The sequence below is a fragment of the Stegodyphus dumicola genome, chromosome 6 (assembly GCF_044657685.1).
Source record: "Stegodyphus dumicola isolate Sdum_Otavi_A_Nest chromosome 6, ASM4465768v1".
Taxonomy (NCBI): Eukaryota; Metazoa; Arthropoda; class Arachnida; order Araneae; family Eresidae; genus Stegodyphus; species Stegodyphus dumicola.
Window position 1 is genome coordinate 151243872 of NC_140773.1, and position 18836 is coordinate 151262707.

At 31.2% G+C, this 18836-nt stretch overlaps 1 protein-coding gene across 6 annotated transcripts in view; it reads right to left on the bottom strand.

The window, feature by feature from the left end:
• LOC118203015 (uncharacterized) overlaps positions 1-18836 on the bottom strand; it is a 149276-nt gene that overhangs the window by 61551 nt on the left and 68889 nt on the right. For all 6 annotated transcript variants that reach the window (XR_015041736.1, XM_085819019.1, XM_085819022.1 and 3 more), the window contains 4 exons: positions 15626-15701; positions 15442-15546; positions 11740-11991; positions 5747-5873 (listed from right to left, as the gene is read on the bottom strand). Coding sequence is in view for 5 of the 6 variants with exons in the window: in XM_085819019.1 (XP_085675145.1) it covers positions 5747-5873; positions 11740-11991; positions 15442-15546; positions 15626-15701 (560 nt within the window). In the remaining variant the exon portion in view is untranslated. The remainder of the gene's footprint in view (positions 1-5746; positions 5874-11739; positions 11992-15441; positions 15547-15625; positions 15702-18836) is intronic.

The following is an 18836-nucleotide window of genomic DNA, read 5'->3' on the forward strand; positions in this document are numbered from 1 at the left end:
AAATCAAGAAATTCATCCAATAATATGCACAGCTGATGAATAACAGTAATTGATGAAAGACAGGATTGTGTTAGGTTAGATTATTTGAATATGCAAAAGCACCAAGGCTATCTGCCTACGAAGAGGAATGCTCCTGTGGAGAAATTTCTGAAGGATACTGATTTCTATTCATGTTACACATGAAACAGCTTCTATTAAATTAATTTTGACAATATTGTTTGGTACAAATTATAGAGTTATTAACTAAAGATTCTAAAAACATACCTTCAATAAAATCTAGCAGTGAGAGATGTGGATGGAGGTAAAAAGAAATGGTATAAAAAATGTGACTACAATCAGCAATTTCACTACAATGGATACTTGATAAGTATGGCACTGGTAAAAAAGTCCAATCTCCTAAAACTAATTAGTTGTGCAAACTACACTGCAGAAAATAACTGCTGACTTGTATGATTAATATCACTAAAACTGTAGGTTTCTGCCATATACAGAAGCTTAAATCAATGTCCTTTAGACCCTACTAAACTGGTGAGTTATCGGTCTACTCTGAATCAAACAACAGAGTCTTGAGGTTGAAATAACCTTTTTATTTAACTCTTGAAATTAACAGAATACCCTATTTGAATGAACTCCACCATTTGCAGAATGAACCCAGAAGAACCATTTGAGAACCCAGAATGAACTAACTCCACCATTTGCAGGTATTTAAAATAATATAAATTGAAATTCAAATTTAAGTAACATAATCAGAAATTAAGCTTGAACAAGTAATTAATGGCATACAATTAACATAGTCTAACAAAATGACGAATGCCGGAATAAAGTTTGGCAGACATGGCAATAGGATGTGAACTGCAAACTATGCTGCCAGAATCTTTAGCTCTAAAACATTCAAACCCTTGGCTTAAATATTCTAGAACTAATTTGCATTCTGGTGAGGACTATGGAAAGCAGTTATAGTAAAGTTTCTAATCATAATATTTGGTTAATTAACATAAAATTCCACAGAATTATAGACTTTAAATTGCTAAATTACTCTTACATATACAATTAATGAATAATTAGTCCATATTTCTTAATATTCAATTACAGTGATTATCAACTGTTAAAACAATACGTGCATATAACACCTGAACTTTAATACTGTACTATTAAAGATTTCATTCCAAATAATACATCACATAAAGTAATATATTCTATCAACAGCACCTGTCTCTCATTTTGTTAGTATTATGGAACCATAACTGTCAAATTACAGAAATATCAATGACTCAAATTATTATTAAAGATTGAAACAGTTACAAGAAATAACTCTTAAAAGTTAGTAAAGTTGAATTATTAATATATTTCTTTAACTACATTTTGAGACTAAAAAGATCCACGTATTATCAATATTTATTTATCAGTCCTAATACTTTATTACATATATTGTATGCACATTGAATTTACATTTCCCTAATTGCAATAGTGAAGCTATTAAAGGCTGTTCACATAGGGGTTTATCTGAGCTAATGAAGAAATCTGGCATAGCCGATGTAGCTCCAAAACCAATTTTGACTCATAGTGGAGAGAGTTGAAAAATCTGAACTGTACGTATAGTGGAGCTAGTCCACACATAGAACTGACTCTGTTAGCTCAGATAAACCAGTGTCAATGGCCCTTTAGTAACCTGATTTTATCTGATTCTGTGATTTTTATCTGATAGTGACGTTACTGATATTCTACTATATAAATGGTTTAAACATGTAGAACATGTCAAATTATTGCAGAATTTATTAAAATTAAAATGGATTTAAGCTGTTTGCAGATATTGATATCAACAGAAAAAAATACTAGTTTAAAAGACATTTATTAAAAATTTCCAGAAACTTAATGCAGATGAAGATTTCAATGCCATCAATTTGTGTGAACATGCAAATATAACAAATAATGACAAATTCAACTTTCTGGTTGGAACTAAATCAAATACCTAACCGCAAAATCAAAAAAACCTTTTTCCCAAAATAGCTGAATATATAATAAAAATAATATTTCAGCTTGTTTCAAAATTATGGCTCCATACTACTTTAAAGATACCACAAACTGACAAGGATGAAAATGCTGTGATCTTTAGCATCTGTTAACAGCACATGACCACAGCAGCCACTGTAGTGTAATTTTACAATTCAGCAGACTTGTTATGAATTTGTGCATACAAACACAAATATTTTCACATTTTGCTATGTTACATATTGAACAAATATTAAAATCTACTGCACTAAAAGAAAGGATTAAAAAATTAATATAAATTATTATTTATTTAAATTAAAAAAAATTATAAGCCTATTTTTTTTATAAATATAAGAATTTTTTAATTATTTTCCTTTAAATAAGTTTTTTTTTTTTTTTTTTTTTCATTTGGCTTTCATTTTCCATATCATTTGTCAATTATCTAGTCTATTTAAACAATTAGCACAGAGAAACATAGTTATACTCAAACATTAAAAGAAGGTATTTTATTGGTTTTGAGTATTCTATTACAAAGGAAAATTAAGCTGGAAATGCAGCTAAAGGAAAAAAATTCTGGAATTATAGATCATTTATAATAATTTTTTATAAAATTATCATATATTTCTAAAAATATTGCTAGAACACAAAATTAAAACATATCTTGCACTGGTTACAAACATACTAATTAAAATCTGAAAAGAAAACTGAAATAGTTTATATAAATGTGAAAAACCATACATTAATTGAATGGGAGACAAAAACTATCAGATGCAAAATTAAGTCCAGATTACAGTATGTATAAGGTAAGGCAACGGAATAGATTACAGGCCCATAAGCAAATTAGGACGATATAAATACATTACTTCATTTAAATAGGTTCCATTATAAATTTCAAAAACATATTCTGCAACAAATCTTTTCCTGTAGCATACCAAGACCTTCATAAGCAAATGAAACAATAAAATAGAGATTATGTCACTGAAAAATTTTTTAGATAATATTAGTTGTAAGATACCAGTTTCTTGGCAGATTAGCAGTATTGTATCCTAAGTTTGCGGACAGATAACACTTGGTGTTTTATTTTCAAATAGGATGGCATATCCTGTCACTTTCAGACAGAAGTTACTTCTTTTCTCAATGAAGACCCCATTTGGATTGATTGTGAGCATTATTCTAAGGTCACCATTATTAACAGACCTTTCACCCACAGATTTCAATGTATGAGGTTTTGTTATAGATCAGATTTACAATCTGCAATTACTATAACCAGTTCCTGAATTTATATCACAAATCACCACTGCACTTGGTTTGATGGAGATAAACATGCAAACAAACATACAGCAAGAATTGATTTGCAGAGTACGAAAGGCAAATATATCTAAGAGTCACAGAAAAAATAATCTTTATGTGTTTCACTATCTTATAATCAGTTGTACTCTTATTTTTTGCTCCATAACTATACAAGATAAACTTCTTATTGCCCAACTAATTTATGCTGGCATAGTATTTTGATTTTAACTTTAAAACTCTGCACATCAAAAGAGGCACAGAAATTAGAAACTATAGATAATAAAAGTGAATGGAGTGTTTATATTGCTAATGAAGCATTTATATTTATGTTAAATTTAAGTTAAGGCATTATGTTATGAAATATTATTTAATTTAATTCTTTCTTTTCTGCCCTTTTGTTTTGTTTTGTTATGAGTTTGCTTATTAAAGAACTTGTGTAGATTTTGAGTAGCAAGCAGTTTTACTACAAAGTGTCAACTTTACAAATAGGAGTGTGGCGCTTCCACTAACTGTTGATACAAAAAACTATTTTTGCTGGGAATACTTTAGACTGAGGTTAGATCCTGCCTTGCTAAATGTGTATTTCAAATTCTGTCATCTTCTAGGTAATCTGCATAGGTTAAACTGTCGAATTTTTATCCTTTGTGAAAGGAAGTATTGCATTTAAATGAGGTATGGGTTGGCTGGTAAATTTGTATTTGCACAGATCTCGTTTAAACACTCAAGACTGAGGCAGAATAAACTTGAAGCATTTTAATTTTGTGTCTGTTTGTTTGATTTCTAGATACACTGGTGGGAATATTACACTGCACAAAATACAGTAGAGTCCTGCAAACTCAACAACTTTTAAGGAACTTTTTAAAAATATCTCTAGGCCTAATAAACTTCAAGATATGTTGTAATACTTGGCAATGCTGTTTGCTTCTTTCGAGGATACGAAGAAAGTCAGGTAGTGGCTGGCCACTGGCTCACATTCCTTTATATTGTTGCAAAATGTTAGGAGACTCGTCTGAAGTTTTGTGACTGCATCTGATTGCAAACTAAACTCACACTAGTTCATTGCGGGTATCATTTCTCAGTTCACATCGAGACGTATAAGTGCTATACATTTTTGGGAACTTTTCATATTCTGCAAAGTGAAAATATTGTTCAAAAATAAAAGAAAACTAACGTGAAAATGAAACTGAGCCTTAAAGAGACTGGACAAAGGGAAACGTGTAAAAAATATTACCATGGATTTAGGTGTTGGATGGACTACTTTGATTGTATGGAAAAAGAAGAGGTCCGAAATCGAGTCTTGGTGTGTGAAAAGAGCATGCACGGCTAGTTAAAAGAAAAGAAAAAGTATGAAAGGTGGTGAATATGAAAAAGTGAGGAAGGCACTTTATTTGTGGTTCAGACAGCAAAAGGGAACACGGAACACCCATTTCAGGACTAGTTTTACAAGAGAAGGCTTAAAATTTTACAATTTTCAGTTATTTTACGAAATCAAAATTTACAATTCTTGAGGCCAGTTCTAACTTACCTTTAGAGATCGGTTAGTAAATAAACTGTAACAATTTGATGCCATTTAAATATATTTTTTGTGATTTATAAGTGTAAAATAATCTTTTATTTTTTCTTACAACTGGTCTGCTGAAAAAAATTTCACACAAATAATTTACAAGTATTCAAGCATTAAAAATATGCTGCTAATATTCTCAATCAGATTTATTATTTTTTTAATCTTAATATAATAATCATGCTAAAATTCCTTTGTATTAGGAATTGGCTATATGACAATACTGAAGCCTATTAATGATTCCTAAAACACAAATTTTGCTACATTCTGTCAATAAGAGCTCTCTTAAAAAAATGCATTGATAAATACTTTTCAAGACAATCTGAATAGAAATGCTCATCACTTTATTAATATCAGAAAATTTTTCGTAAATAGATATTTTATTTTTAGTTAAGTACAAATGCAGAGAGTTCCTTCTTCAATTTTTGTACATTTCCCGAACATGTTGTCCAATTTAGAATTAAACCCTCAGTCAATTTTTTTACTGTATTTTTTATAATTAATATAAAATTTTTCATACATAAAAGACATAAGCATAAAAATGGAGGAAATGAATAAAAAGTTCAATTTTGTAATTTAAACAAAATTGATTTTTTAATTAAATAATGCAAAAACAAATATTTGCATCATTCAAAACATTTTTGTAAATACAAATGCCTATGACCAATGGTTGCAGAAATAAAGACAGGAATAAGGATTTTCATAGACACAGATCTATGCTTATTTTCTGTAACTATTCTCTTAGTTTCAAATGAAATATGCATTCAATGTAAACATATCTTTTCAATAATCATTCTCATATGACATAAATTAAAATTTTTCTAACAGCAAAATATTTAACTGAAAGTTTGCATTATTATCACAAACATAAAAAAAGCACAGACTAGTTTAAGAAAATATACTAACCTGCTGTTGTGACAATTTCAAAGCTCATATCTGTGTCAATGCCACTTTTCAAAAGAGATACAGCATTTTTAGCCAATTTACTTTCTGTAGATATGGGTGGATGGCATAAAGACTCCACCAAGCAAAACTAAAAAATAACAATGCTTTGATACGAATGAAATATGTAATTAGTTGTAGATTAAGGATTTGTTGATATCTCTTAAAGCAATCAACCATCCAGATAAGCAAGAAGAAATTTATTTTTAAAATTAACACAGCAGAGTAAATAGCTATAAATAATTTCAACAAGATGTAGATATTAAGTAATTCCTCCTTAGCACATGAAAATAAGTTCTCTAAATTACTTGTGGTGACAGAAAAATTTTATCAAGGCCCATCAGAAGCATATTTGTCTGTATCTCATATTCTACTTTAGCTATTTTTACAATTTAAATATGGTTGCATTCATAACTGAAAGATTTACAATTCTACATACAAAATGTACAACACATGTGGCTACAAATACTATTAACATAAAATAAAACCCTGAAACTATTATCCTAAGAGCAGTGACTAACTAACTAACTAAATACACAATATTACAACAGACGAAAACAACAATACAATTAAATGAGTTTAAATATCTACAGAAATTTACAATACAATGAAATAGTTCCACATAAGGTTTTGCACAGAGAATTATTTTTTAAGGGCAAATTAAAATTATATTATATTTTTTTTTATTAAACAATTGTAACATATAAATTTTGGTACTTTTCCATTTGGCAGGCGCAATTTTTCATTTCGCCAGTGCAAGCGATAAAGTTGCCGAAAATGGTACAACCGATGCCAAACCGAATATCCTCGCTGATAACCTTTCATGCTACATTTTCAAAACAAGTCGCTGCTATTTCTTATTAGATTGATCATTTCTTTCAATACTGGCATACAGTTACATAGAATTTTTTAAATTATAATATTGAAATAATTCTTGCATTTAAACTCGTATTTCATACTAAGATTTAACTTGAAATTAATGTAGATAATTACAGAGAGAATCGGACTTTTGTAGTGTAGTTTACATGAGATGAGATCACATGGGATCACGTGACATGAACAGGCGAATCAAGATGTTGTACCATGAAAGCACAGTAAATTCTTAAATTAACATCTTTTTACAAATATGTCAAAAATGGATGAAAAACTAATGAAAATTTGGGATTTGCCCAGGACAGAGTTGCTAATTCATGTAAGATAAATAACTCATATTAATGGATTATTGTAAAAAAGACAGCAGCTGTAAGAAAAAGGGTGGGTGGGCTTTTCGATATAGATAAAGCTGAATTTCTTTTTTTTTAAATGAAATACCAAACAACTTTAAGTATTACATTTAAATATTATAACAAAATTTACAAATATTTTAATAAACAGTAAATATTTTTTAATTGATAAGCATTTTTACACTCTAAACAAGTTTGGTTATTAAATTTTGAAAAATAAACCATATGAATTATTACTCCCCAACTACTCAAACTGTATTTTAACGGGAACCAAATTAATATAATCAGTAAACCTCAATCAATTTAAACAAACTAGCATAGAACACTTCCAAAAATTTCCAGCAATTAAAAAGTGTCAAAGTATGAATGCAGCAGAAAGTCTGACAGTCATAAAAATTGATAAAACTGGGCCTTTATTTGCACACACACACACACAAAGTTCAAGACACATCCATTCTCTTCTTCGAAAGCAAATTATTTAAAAAATAAATTGTTCTCACATATAGATGCTGCACCATTTTTCTAATGAAATTTAGTTACCGTTTTGTTTAAAAATAATACCAAACAAGTTATATTTCATTAAATAGCAGTACAAGTGTAAATCTTTTCCATCTAATATTTGAACGATTTAAAAATGCCACTAAAAATCAATAATAAAAATGTATCATAATTTGTTTCCACAAGGCAATTCTTTACATGTTGGAAAGATCTTATTTTTACATAATTTCACATTACACTAACATTTACAACAATATAGTACCTTTAATATGTTCCTTTAATTTAATTCAAACTAAAGCTGTTTATACAAACAGTTATATTTTAAATAAGTTTACAACACAAAATTCCGATTCCCACATAGAGAGCATTGTAGACTACATAGAGACTTACCACTTTGTATTAATGAAATAACTATAACTCAGATGAAGGTTTAAGAAACTTTTTTGCTAAAAGCTTAACAAATACACAGCTTGTACACTACACATACACACACACACACACACACAAAAAAAAAAAAAAAAAAAAAAGGGGGGGGGAAGTTTTATATATCTCCTGTTCTACTGTACCAATTGACGAAATTCAAATTGCGTTTTTCATGTCTCGAAAGCGCCACTTAGGATATATATTAGATTTATATATAGCACCATTCTAACATAGGTATTTTGACACAAAATATGACTTTTCTGAAATAACATGCCTTTTTTTTTTTTTTTTCATATTTCAATTTTATGACCACAAAGTCTCCTTAAACTTTGGGTCAGGCTTCTAAATTACAACAGCAATATGGGTAATTGAAAACTAAAGCTAATTTCACAACTCTAAGAGCTGGGTGAGAAATATCATGAAGGTCAGCATCACTGCCAAAAACTCCTTTTCTAACTTCAATACCTCTGCTCCTATCTACGTTTTAACAAATTTCCATCTAGATGGGAAACAATGAAAACAGAAATGATGACAAAAATAACAAGATAATGGGATAATTAACATAGAACTTTACATGTTAAATGCAGTTATTTAAGAATTCAAACATAAAAAAATCAAATCAATCATCTTTCAAAAGAATGTTTTTACTAATTTTTGCCTTCTAATATAATAATAATAATATATGCAATTACAGAACAGTTTTTTCCTTAATGTACTCTTATCATTATTTCCTTTAAACAAGCATTTTAGTATACTTAATTTTAGAACGAGACATAAATCAGCAATACAATCCTAAAAATATTCATACTGTCAAGAAATTTAGACTGACAGCAGAAAAGAAACAAGCAGCATATAATAAAAATGTATCATAATTTGTTTCCACAAGGCAATTCTTTACATGTTGGAAAGATTTTATTTTTACATAATTTCACATTACACTAACATTTACAACAATATAGTACCTTTAATATGTTCCTTTAATTTAATTCAAACTAAAGCTGTTTATACAAACAGTTACATTTTGAGTAAGTTTACAACACAAAATTCAGATTTCCACATAGAGAGCATTGTAGACTACATAGAGACTTACCACTTTACAAAACTTTCATTATGAAAAATTTAACATTTTTCTTTTTACATGCAGTTTAATCTTTCAACTGCACGGATGAAATAAATACTACATGTTATACACATTAACATAATTAAGTAGGCAATATGAAGACTACAGAAAAATGAACTACCATCAAGCTATAGAACTAAAATTGTAGTAGACTTTTAAAAGCTCCTTTTCTTGATAGAATCCTCCTGTTTAGTACGGTTGCAATGTAATTATATATCAGAAATGACCACACCTTGATAACTTTTAACTGTAAAAATCACGTTTATCGTATTGTTTTCCTAAATAATTTGAAACTAGTAGTTTGCAATAAATACATAAAACTAAACTATGATTGAATTATTTCATTTATCTCTATTTAAATACTAAATCAAACGAGAAATAGTGGTATGTTGGATAAACTAAAAATTCCAAATCTGGATGACATTCGACAGTTGAAATACGAGAAAAGTTTTTCTTATTTATTATTTTGAACACCATGTTTTCCTCATAACCATGTAAATATGCCCATTAAAGTTGCCTTCACATTATGTGGTCATAATGCAACATTGAGAAATATTTATTTAGAGTTGTAAATACAAGATCAGCTTGTAAATGAAAAGATATTGGCGAGTTAGTTTGAAGGAACCAGAAGAAAAGTGTAAAGATAAAAAATATTAGATCATCTGAAAAGTAGTTTTTTTTTGGGGGGGGGTATGCACAAATGAAGCAGCGCAAAAACATAAGAAACTTTCATTGAATCAGATATGCACCATTTTATTCTATGGCTTTTTATTGTTAGATAGATAGAAATTTCATTTTTTTTTTTTAAAGTCATTCGGTTTATTCCTAAAGAAGTTATCAATGTGCTGTTTGACTTTCTCCAAAGAAGTGAACTCCAGGCCTTTCAGATAAGTGATGTGAAGAGATGAAAATTCAAGAGGGCAAGGATTAGTAAATATGAAGGACGACACAAAACATCTCAGCCATAATTAATAAGTCTGTGTCTTACATTCATTGAAATATGAGGCTGAGAACTGATATGATGCAAAACATCTTCAATACTGGTCAGTTCTGGATGCATTGCTTCAATTTCTGCTTTTAAAACTGCCATTTGAGACAAGTATTTTTCCAAATTTATTATCCAATCTGGTAGAGCAATTCATAATATACAATTTAGTACGATCATACACAAAGTGTTACTTTTTTGGGATGTATCTTTCTCTCAAACGTTTTTTTGGCTTACCCCCAATTTTTTTTTCTTGCAACATTATTCTTAGTACCCACTCTTCATCTTTAATAAGTAGTTATTTCAAAGAAGGAGCTTCTTTATTATTTTTATTTTTTTATTTATTTATTTATTTTTTTCAGTAAAGAAATCACATGCCCAAACCTTAGCATATTTTTCTCTGTAAAACTTTGGAATACCCAAACTTTGCAGCAGTGAACACACTTATTCTTCTTCAAATGAACATTTAATGTATTTTTTGGAATATTTATTCTCTCTGAACTGTATAAAATGAATTTTCAATGATACTTCTTTTAAGAAGTCCTTATTTGCAGAGAATGGACATCCAGGGCAAGCATCATATTTGAGGTTGAAATTTCCTTGCTTAAATTTCTCAAACCACCTTTGAAAAGTGTCATCAAAACAACACTTTAGCACACACAGCACAAATTTTACAAGCACTCTGACTAGCACTTTTTTCCTTATTAAAAAAATAAATAAATAAATGTATAATATGACGTGGGGGAGGGAACTTACATAATGCAGTTACCATTTAAAACAAATGTGTTTATTTAAAATAAAACCTGAAAGCTTTTAGATATTATATTACACTAAAATGTTTTTTTTTTTTTTTTTTTTTTTTTTTTTTAAATCATTTTACACACTCATACACGCTTCAAGAACATTTAGGCTATTGTCCCTTTGGACTAAAAATATTTAAAAACAGCACATCTTTATTACTTCTGATAGACAGTCTTGTACGTTAGAAATAAAAATGTTTATTCCTGTTCAATGTTGTCACTGCTCACTTTGAAATCTTTGAGTTTGCTAATCAAAAATTCATTAACATTTTACAAAATATGAACAGACAATAAAAGAAATTCCAAATTTGACTTTCCAGGCGCCTATATTCAGGTGGAAGACTATGTTATTCAAAATTTGATGGCTCTAGATAACACTGTTTTCTCAGAATGTGAGAAAGATGCATTCATTCATGCAGATTCTTCATTATTCAATTTTTTACATATAATACAGAAGGATAATATTTGCTGGCAACAATTTGAAAAAAGAAAACGACATATTTAGTGAACTGATGCAAAATGCTGTTTCAAGACTAATAGTCTTCCTGAGCTAATGCCCCTTTGGGCTAAAAAGAACTTTTGGATTCTCCACTTTTAGCACGTCACAGAAACAAAAATTATGCCAAAACAATGCTAAAATTATGCAACATGAGCAGAAACACTATACTTAAACATTCATTTCAATCAAATTTACTCCTTACTCAACAGTAAGAAAATAATTAGATGAACACATGCTTTGATTTGAAAAAGCGAAGAACTTTTTAGATGACCCAATAGTATGATATAATATATTTTATTTTTCATTACAAACAATAAAATCTTCTTTTACGGTAATATGATTTTTAACATATCATGCATAAATATAATGTTTTAAACACAAAACGAATAAGGTATATTACAATTCAAACCTGTGAATATGTGACTGGACTAAGAGTAGGACTTTGGCTGGAATTACTTGAAATTACTAAGTCATTACTTCGAGCCTGGGTCTGGTTTATTGTTGAAGAAGATGCAGATGATGATGATGACGCAGGGGGATCCAATAAACCAATCTGGACTAAGCTACGAGTAAATTGCTCCCGATTGACTAGTTCACATATATGAGATATCATTGTGTGTAGAGTTGCACGATGACATACTAACCTACTCAGAGCCCAAGCCTGTAATTTAAAATTGTACAAAAACAAAAAATCTTTAAAAATAAATAACTTAAAACTTTAAAATTAAAATTTTTATAGTCATCAGATATGAATTAAATTTAAAATATTTTTTTTTTTTTTTAAATGCCTTCTTTAAACGACAAATTGCAGAAAATAGAATTATTTGCATAGGTAAGTATATATCTCCAGTAAGTCGCAGATAAATATTAAAAGAAATGGAAAATTAAGGCTATCAGTTTTAATAAAATAACAGGCTTTAAAAAATTAAATTTGAGTTTTGAAATAAGTAAAAATTTAGTTTTATAACTGATTAATAATATTTAAACTTTCAGCATTTCAAAATTACATAACTCGTACACATGTTTGGATATATAATAGATAATTTACTTTTAATTCTAAAAATCACATAAAAAAACAAAATTAAAAGATAAAATAAATTTTAAGCTCAAACTGAAATTTATTTATTTACCATCAGATGAGCAGTTGCACCGCCTTTAAGGCATTCAGCTTTTACGCTCAACTGATGGAATCATCTACCAACTGTGTTGTTATATAAAATACGATAAAATTTTAAAATTTTGATAATTATATAACAAAATTAAATATCAAGAAATAAATATATAAATAATACAATAAATAATAAACATAAATAGATACAATAAATAAAATGTTGTTATATATGAAGTCAATAAAGAATTAGAATTTTGAGAATTATACAATAAAAATTTAAAGAATTAAATATATAAATACATATGTAAGGTAAACGAAACATAAATATGTAAGTAAATACTTAAGAAGATCATTACAAATTTTGAAAATGAACAACATAATGTATAAGAATAGTAAGGGCTGAGAATGTAAGATTTGTAAAGAGTAAAGAATAAGAGTTTTAGTATTTCATTATGGACAATGAAGAGCAGTAATTGAATAAAAGTTGATGAGAAATAGTATTTGAATGAATTAGGATGACTTGAATGAAAAGTTCGTGGAAATTCTTAATAGAGAGTCATTCTTGAGTAAAAGTCTTGACTAATAATCTTGAGTTGAGACTTTATTAATACCGGGTGGCCATAATTAAACTGACAGTGCTCACAGTGTTCTGTAGCGCGATCTATTTGCGAGAATGATGCCACATTTTGTAGGAAGATTAAACAAGACGGGGGACGAAGGATTCTGTGGAAAAAAAAAATTAGTACCAAAAGTCACCGCTAGGGAAATATTTGGTGCTGTGTAATAGAAAATAGAGTGTTAACAAATGAAAATCAATATGGAAATTACCTTTTATTTTGCATTCAAATGAGGTTCAATGTGGCTGCCGTTGTTGTGGACCACATATTGCATTCTTTGCACAGTATGCACAACAGCAGAAAGTAACACGTCTGTAGGAATCTCCCGTACAGTCCGTGATATGTTATCCTTCAACGTTGCCAGGTCCTGGACCACTCCTTGATAGACCTTGGACTTACGGTAACCCCATAGCCAGAAGTCGCATGGGGTAAGATCAGGCGACCAAGGTGGCCATGCAGTTGGAAAGTAGCGGCTAATGACTCTTTCTGTTGTGAATTTCTGTCGTAGCATCTGTTGCACCCGTACAGCAATGTGTGGAGGGACTCCATCTTGCATGAAAATGATTCCTTGTCTTTGCTGAAGTGCCAGAATGACAAAGCTGTTCAACATGCGGCAACATTTCTCTCCGATAACAGAACAGGTTTCCGGTCTTGTCGGGGTAATGTTCTCATAAAAGAATGAACCTACAATAAATTCCGCTGTGAACCTACACCAAACAGTTAACTTTGGTGAATGTAAGGGAATTGCTGTGACTGCATGTGGTGGTTTGTCATCCCAAATTCGGCAGTTCCATTCAGGTAAAAGTGGGCTTCGTCTCCCTATAAGATTTTCCATGGCCAAGCATCATCCACCTCCATTCTGGCAAGAAAGGTGAGAGCAAAAGTCAATCGCTTATCATGGTCGGGGTACAGTAACTCCTGTACACGGCTGATCTTGTACGGATAGAAGTTGATAATCTTTCGTAAGATTTTCCATACCATATTGTAAGGCATATCCATATTCCGAGCTACTCCACGAGCGCTAGAGGTGGCAGCAATATTGTCTGGTCCTCTGTCGACAATCGGTGTGGCAACTGCTTCGATTGTATCCTGTGGTACTGGTTTTCGACCTCTACCTGACTGATAATTTCTAAAACTATTTCCTAAAGGCACGTGTACTCACACAACTCAGGACAAGATGAACGAAATAGTGAAAGAACATCCAAAGAACGGCCAACGGCCTTGAGCTTGCTTTATGCTCATTGGCTAATATATGCCAGATGACACGCAGTGGAGCTCGATGCCCATTGGAGAACTTGAAAACGAAGTTTCTGGATACGTATGCTGTCAATCACAAAGCAGAAATTCTCATCTGATTCGCAAGATTTCATTTTAGATATAATCTAGAGAAAATTCAGTTGCTTTCAGACGTCCACAATCACTTTTTTTTTGTTCATATAACAAAGTATTAAGCCAAGTTCCATAAAAATTGTGAGAAATATTAAGAATAAGAAAAAGGCGGGAGAAATATATTGTAAATCGGGTTGGCGGGAGAGCGGTCGAAAATCGGGAGTCTCCCGCCTAAATCGGGAGAGTTGGCAACTCTGTGTGGTTAATTCTCGCTGAAGGTGTTGCTAATTTTTCATCTCTCTTGATTTAAAAAAACCTAATGTCTCTACACACTTTAGTTACTGACTTTTATTCTGTTATGGCTAACAGCTATCACCAGCAACAATGTGCATAGTGTTAAAGAATTTATGGTCTCCAATTTAAGGGGTGACACAGAACATAGCAAAGGCCACAATTTTCATGGTAAAATGCAGCATGGAATTGAATTGCAAGCATAAAACACAAGTTTAAAAACACAGTAAGCATGAAGAACATAGAAAATGAAAATTCATTTTAACCATGAATATTTAAAATAGGTTGTGTTTGATATTTGCAAGAAATGTTCAAATAGATAACCAGAAACAGCAATGCATGCTTCACAATGATAATGGATTTCATTTCCGACACGCAGATTGATTCCTCGTAAAACCTCATCAGCAGAATTAGCATTACTACTGCAGAAGTACATGACATACCAAGCATTTTCCAAAGTGTACACCAATGCACTTTGTAATCATTGTAATGTATGTATTGTTATTGGTAGTTATTCATTTGAAAAATTCCAATAAATGTACAATATTTTTTGTAATTACATGATTAAACTCACCTTTGTTTGTAATTACAGTGTTTCCTCATTAATATTTGAAATTCCATCCCAAACTGTGTTAAAAAAATGTTAATTTTGCCAATTATTACCTTTTTTTAGATATGACCATCAATTTTTTTATACCCTATTTATAGCATATATTAAAATACTCAATAAAATATATTACTGAATAAAATTGCAAAAACTTACCACTTTCGATGTACCCAATTTAAATAAATATTTCCACTCTTTCCATGTTAATTTTTCATCTAATGCCGACTTTAGTTCTTCAGTTCGCAACATAAACATTGGGATCTATGAAAACAATCAGTTACATTTTTCAGCACTTACTTTAAAAGTGAATTTAAAAAAAAATATTTACTTCAAAACTTACTTCATCGATGAACTGTTCTAAATTTTTCGCTACTTGTCTATTTTTATTTATATAATTCATATCACTAAAGCTCTCCCTAGGGGAATAAAAATTACATATTTTGCAACTTTGTTCTATTTAATTTTAAATTACAGTGTACTATACTACGAGAGTCAGTCAAGAAGTTAGTTGCAGTGCCTAAGAAAACAAAACAGGAGCAAAATTTTACAATATTTATATCTTAAAGTTCCATTCAAAATCTACTTTTCAACGTAATTACCTCCACTATTTAACCCGCGAGCACACGCGATGGTATGCCATACCCATGTGCATGTTTCTTTTTGTATATTTCTCGCCCTTTCTTTCATAAAAGGATGAAACTTGGTGTAGCTGAGTTCAAGGTCACATACTTAAAGGGAAGAAATTCCTGAGGTGGAAGGTGCAACGGTTTTTTAGGAACAGCATTATTCGGGCATGTCATACCCGCACGTGTACTCACGTTTCTCAGTGAGTCACTTCGCACTTCTTGTTTTCAAGCTTTTAGTATAGGTTTTTCTTGAGTTGTAAGCAATGGCGCGTATATTCCTTACGATGAAGATATGAAAAGATTGAGAAATCTCCTTGAAACAGTTTCTTCTGATGAGGATTCATTTAGTGAAGATGTTGATGACGAAGAATTTAATAGTAATTATGATTCTTCCATAGAGAGTAGTGATTCAGATACAGAAACAGAAAATGAAGCTCTGGAATGCAGCAATGAGTTTTATGTTGGAAAAAATGGAGTAAAATGGAACAAAAATAAATTCTGGATTAATGTTAGAATTGGTTCCAAAAACATTATAACTAAACTCCCTGGAAATACAAAGTATTCTAAAGACGTCTCAACACCTTTAGATTCCTGGTCACTACTTACCAATGAAGATATATTAAAACATGTAGTTCACAGTACAAATACTTATACTTGATTCAATATGAAAAAATTTCACTCGTGAATGGGATGAGAAAGCAACAAATAAGTTGGAAATCAAAGCTTTAATTGGATTGCTGTATTTATGTGGCATTTATAAATCATCCCATGTGAACGTAAGACATTCTTGGGCAACAGATGGAACAGAAATGGACATGTTTAGGGAAACAATGTCAGTAAACTGATTCCTCTTCTTTTTACGATGTCTCGGTTTTGATGATATTAGAGATTGTCCCAGTAGAAGAGATGTGGATAAATTAGCTCCGAGCAGATAATTTTTTGAAAATTTTGTCAGAAATTGCCAGAAAAGCTTATACTGTAGGACAGTATGTGACCATTGATGAGAAGTTGGAACCATTCAGAGGTCATTGTTCCTTCAAACAATATATGCCCAAGAAGCCAGCAAAATGTAGCATAAAAGTATTTGCTCTTGTAGACGACGCAAGAGTATTTTATACCTGGAATATGGAAATTTATGCCGGTAAACAACCAGACGGGCCATTTCAAGTTGAAAATGGTGTAAGCAAAGTTGTCAAATGTTTAATAGGGCCCTTATACAATTCTGGTCGAAATTTAACAGTTGATAATTGGTACATGGGATATGAATTATCTCAAGATCTCCTAAGAAGAAAATTAGAATAGTAGGTAGTATACATAAAAATAAGAGAGAAATCCCACCTGAGTTTCCGGCAAAGAAAAGAGAAGTATATTCTTCAGTTTTCGGTTTTCAGAAGGAAGCAACACTTGTATCTTATGTGCCGGGGGGGGGGGGAAACAGTGCGATCCTGTTATCCACAATGCACTCCGGCAATCAAATTGATGAATCTACTGGGGAATCTAAAAATCATTACATTCTATAACATGACAAAAGGAGCAGTCGATGTTGTAGATGAGATGGCAGCCGCGTATTCTACAGCAAGAGTAGCACTTCGATGGCCTATGGTATTTTTCTCTTTAGTGTTAAACGTGGCTGCCATTAATGCAAGAATAATTCTACTATCAGAGAAGGAACTATGAACGGAATACCATACCAGGCGTACTTTTCTCAAAGCCTTAGGTATGCAGCTAATAGAAAATGTTCAAAATGAACGACGACGAGCATCTGTGGTTCCCGATTCTGAACAAACACTGACCACTGATGAACATGTAACAATTGACCCCCCTCCAAAAAAACCTAAAATGACTCACAAGAGGTGTACAGAGTGACCCCCCCCCAAAAAAAGATAGAAAGACTAGATGTATTTGTGAAAATTGTAGCAAAAGTATATGTATGGAAGATACGACTCCATTTTGTAAACAATGTTAAAAAAATTGTAAGTAAATAATTTTTTCTCTCCTTATTGTTCCATATTTTGTCTAAAATGAAGTATTAACTTCATTTTACATTTTAATTTCTTTTAAAAACCAATTAATTTCATTCAACAAATTTTTAATTACATTTTTTTTTATTTGGGTATGACATACCCGGCACGTGTTCTCATGCTCGTCAGATCGGTGCATGTACTCACGGGTTAAGCATTTATTGAGATGTGGTACAAGTTTTTCGATGCCTTCCACAAAGAAATCCCGTCCAATGTTCGACAACTATTGTTGGGCTGCAGCTTTAACTTCTGAATGGTACCATGGCTTTCAAAGTTCTTATTTCATGGAACCAAACACATGGAATTCAAGAGGTTATAAGGTATTTCTCCCCCCTTCCTAGCGTGCCTTCATGGTGTAGTGGTTCTGCACACTGAGATGGTATTCAGAGGTCCGCGGTTCAATTCCGGGCGAAGGCTTTGTTAATTTTTCATCTTTCCTGATTCTACAAAAATTCTAATGTCTCTACAAGGTGAAGGATCTGGGCTATAAGGAAGGTGATTCCACACTTCCCACTTAAATTTTTCAGAAGGCCACACGTTTGTTTTATTGCATGCGGTCTTGCATTGTCATGCAGGAGCACAATGCTATTCGACAGTTTACTTGGCCATCGATTTTTAAGTGATTGTCGCAATCATTCTAGTGTTTCACAATAAGAAGATGCATTAATTGTGGCACCCTTCAGCATGAACTTTGTATGCACCATGCCTTCTCTGTCAAAAAACAGCGTCATTATCACCTTTCCTGCAGATGGAACAATTTGACACTTCGTTCGTGTCGGGGAACTGCAGTGTTTCCACTCGAGCGAGCTCGTTTCGTTTCAGGTGAGAAGTGGTGAATCCAAGTTTCATTTCTAGTCAAAATTTTGTCCTCAAACTCATTTCCTTCCGTTTGTTAACATTGCAG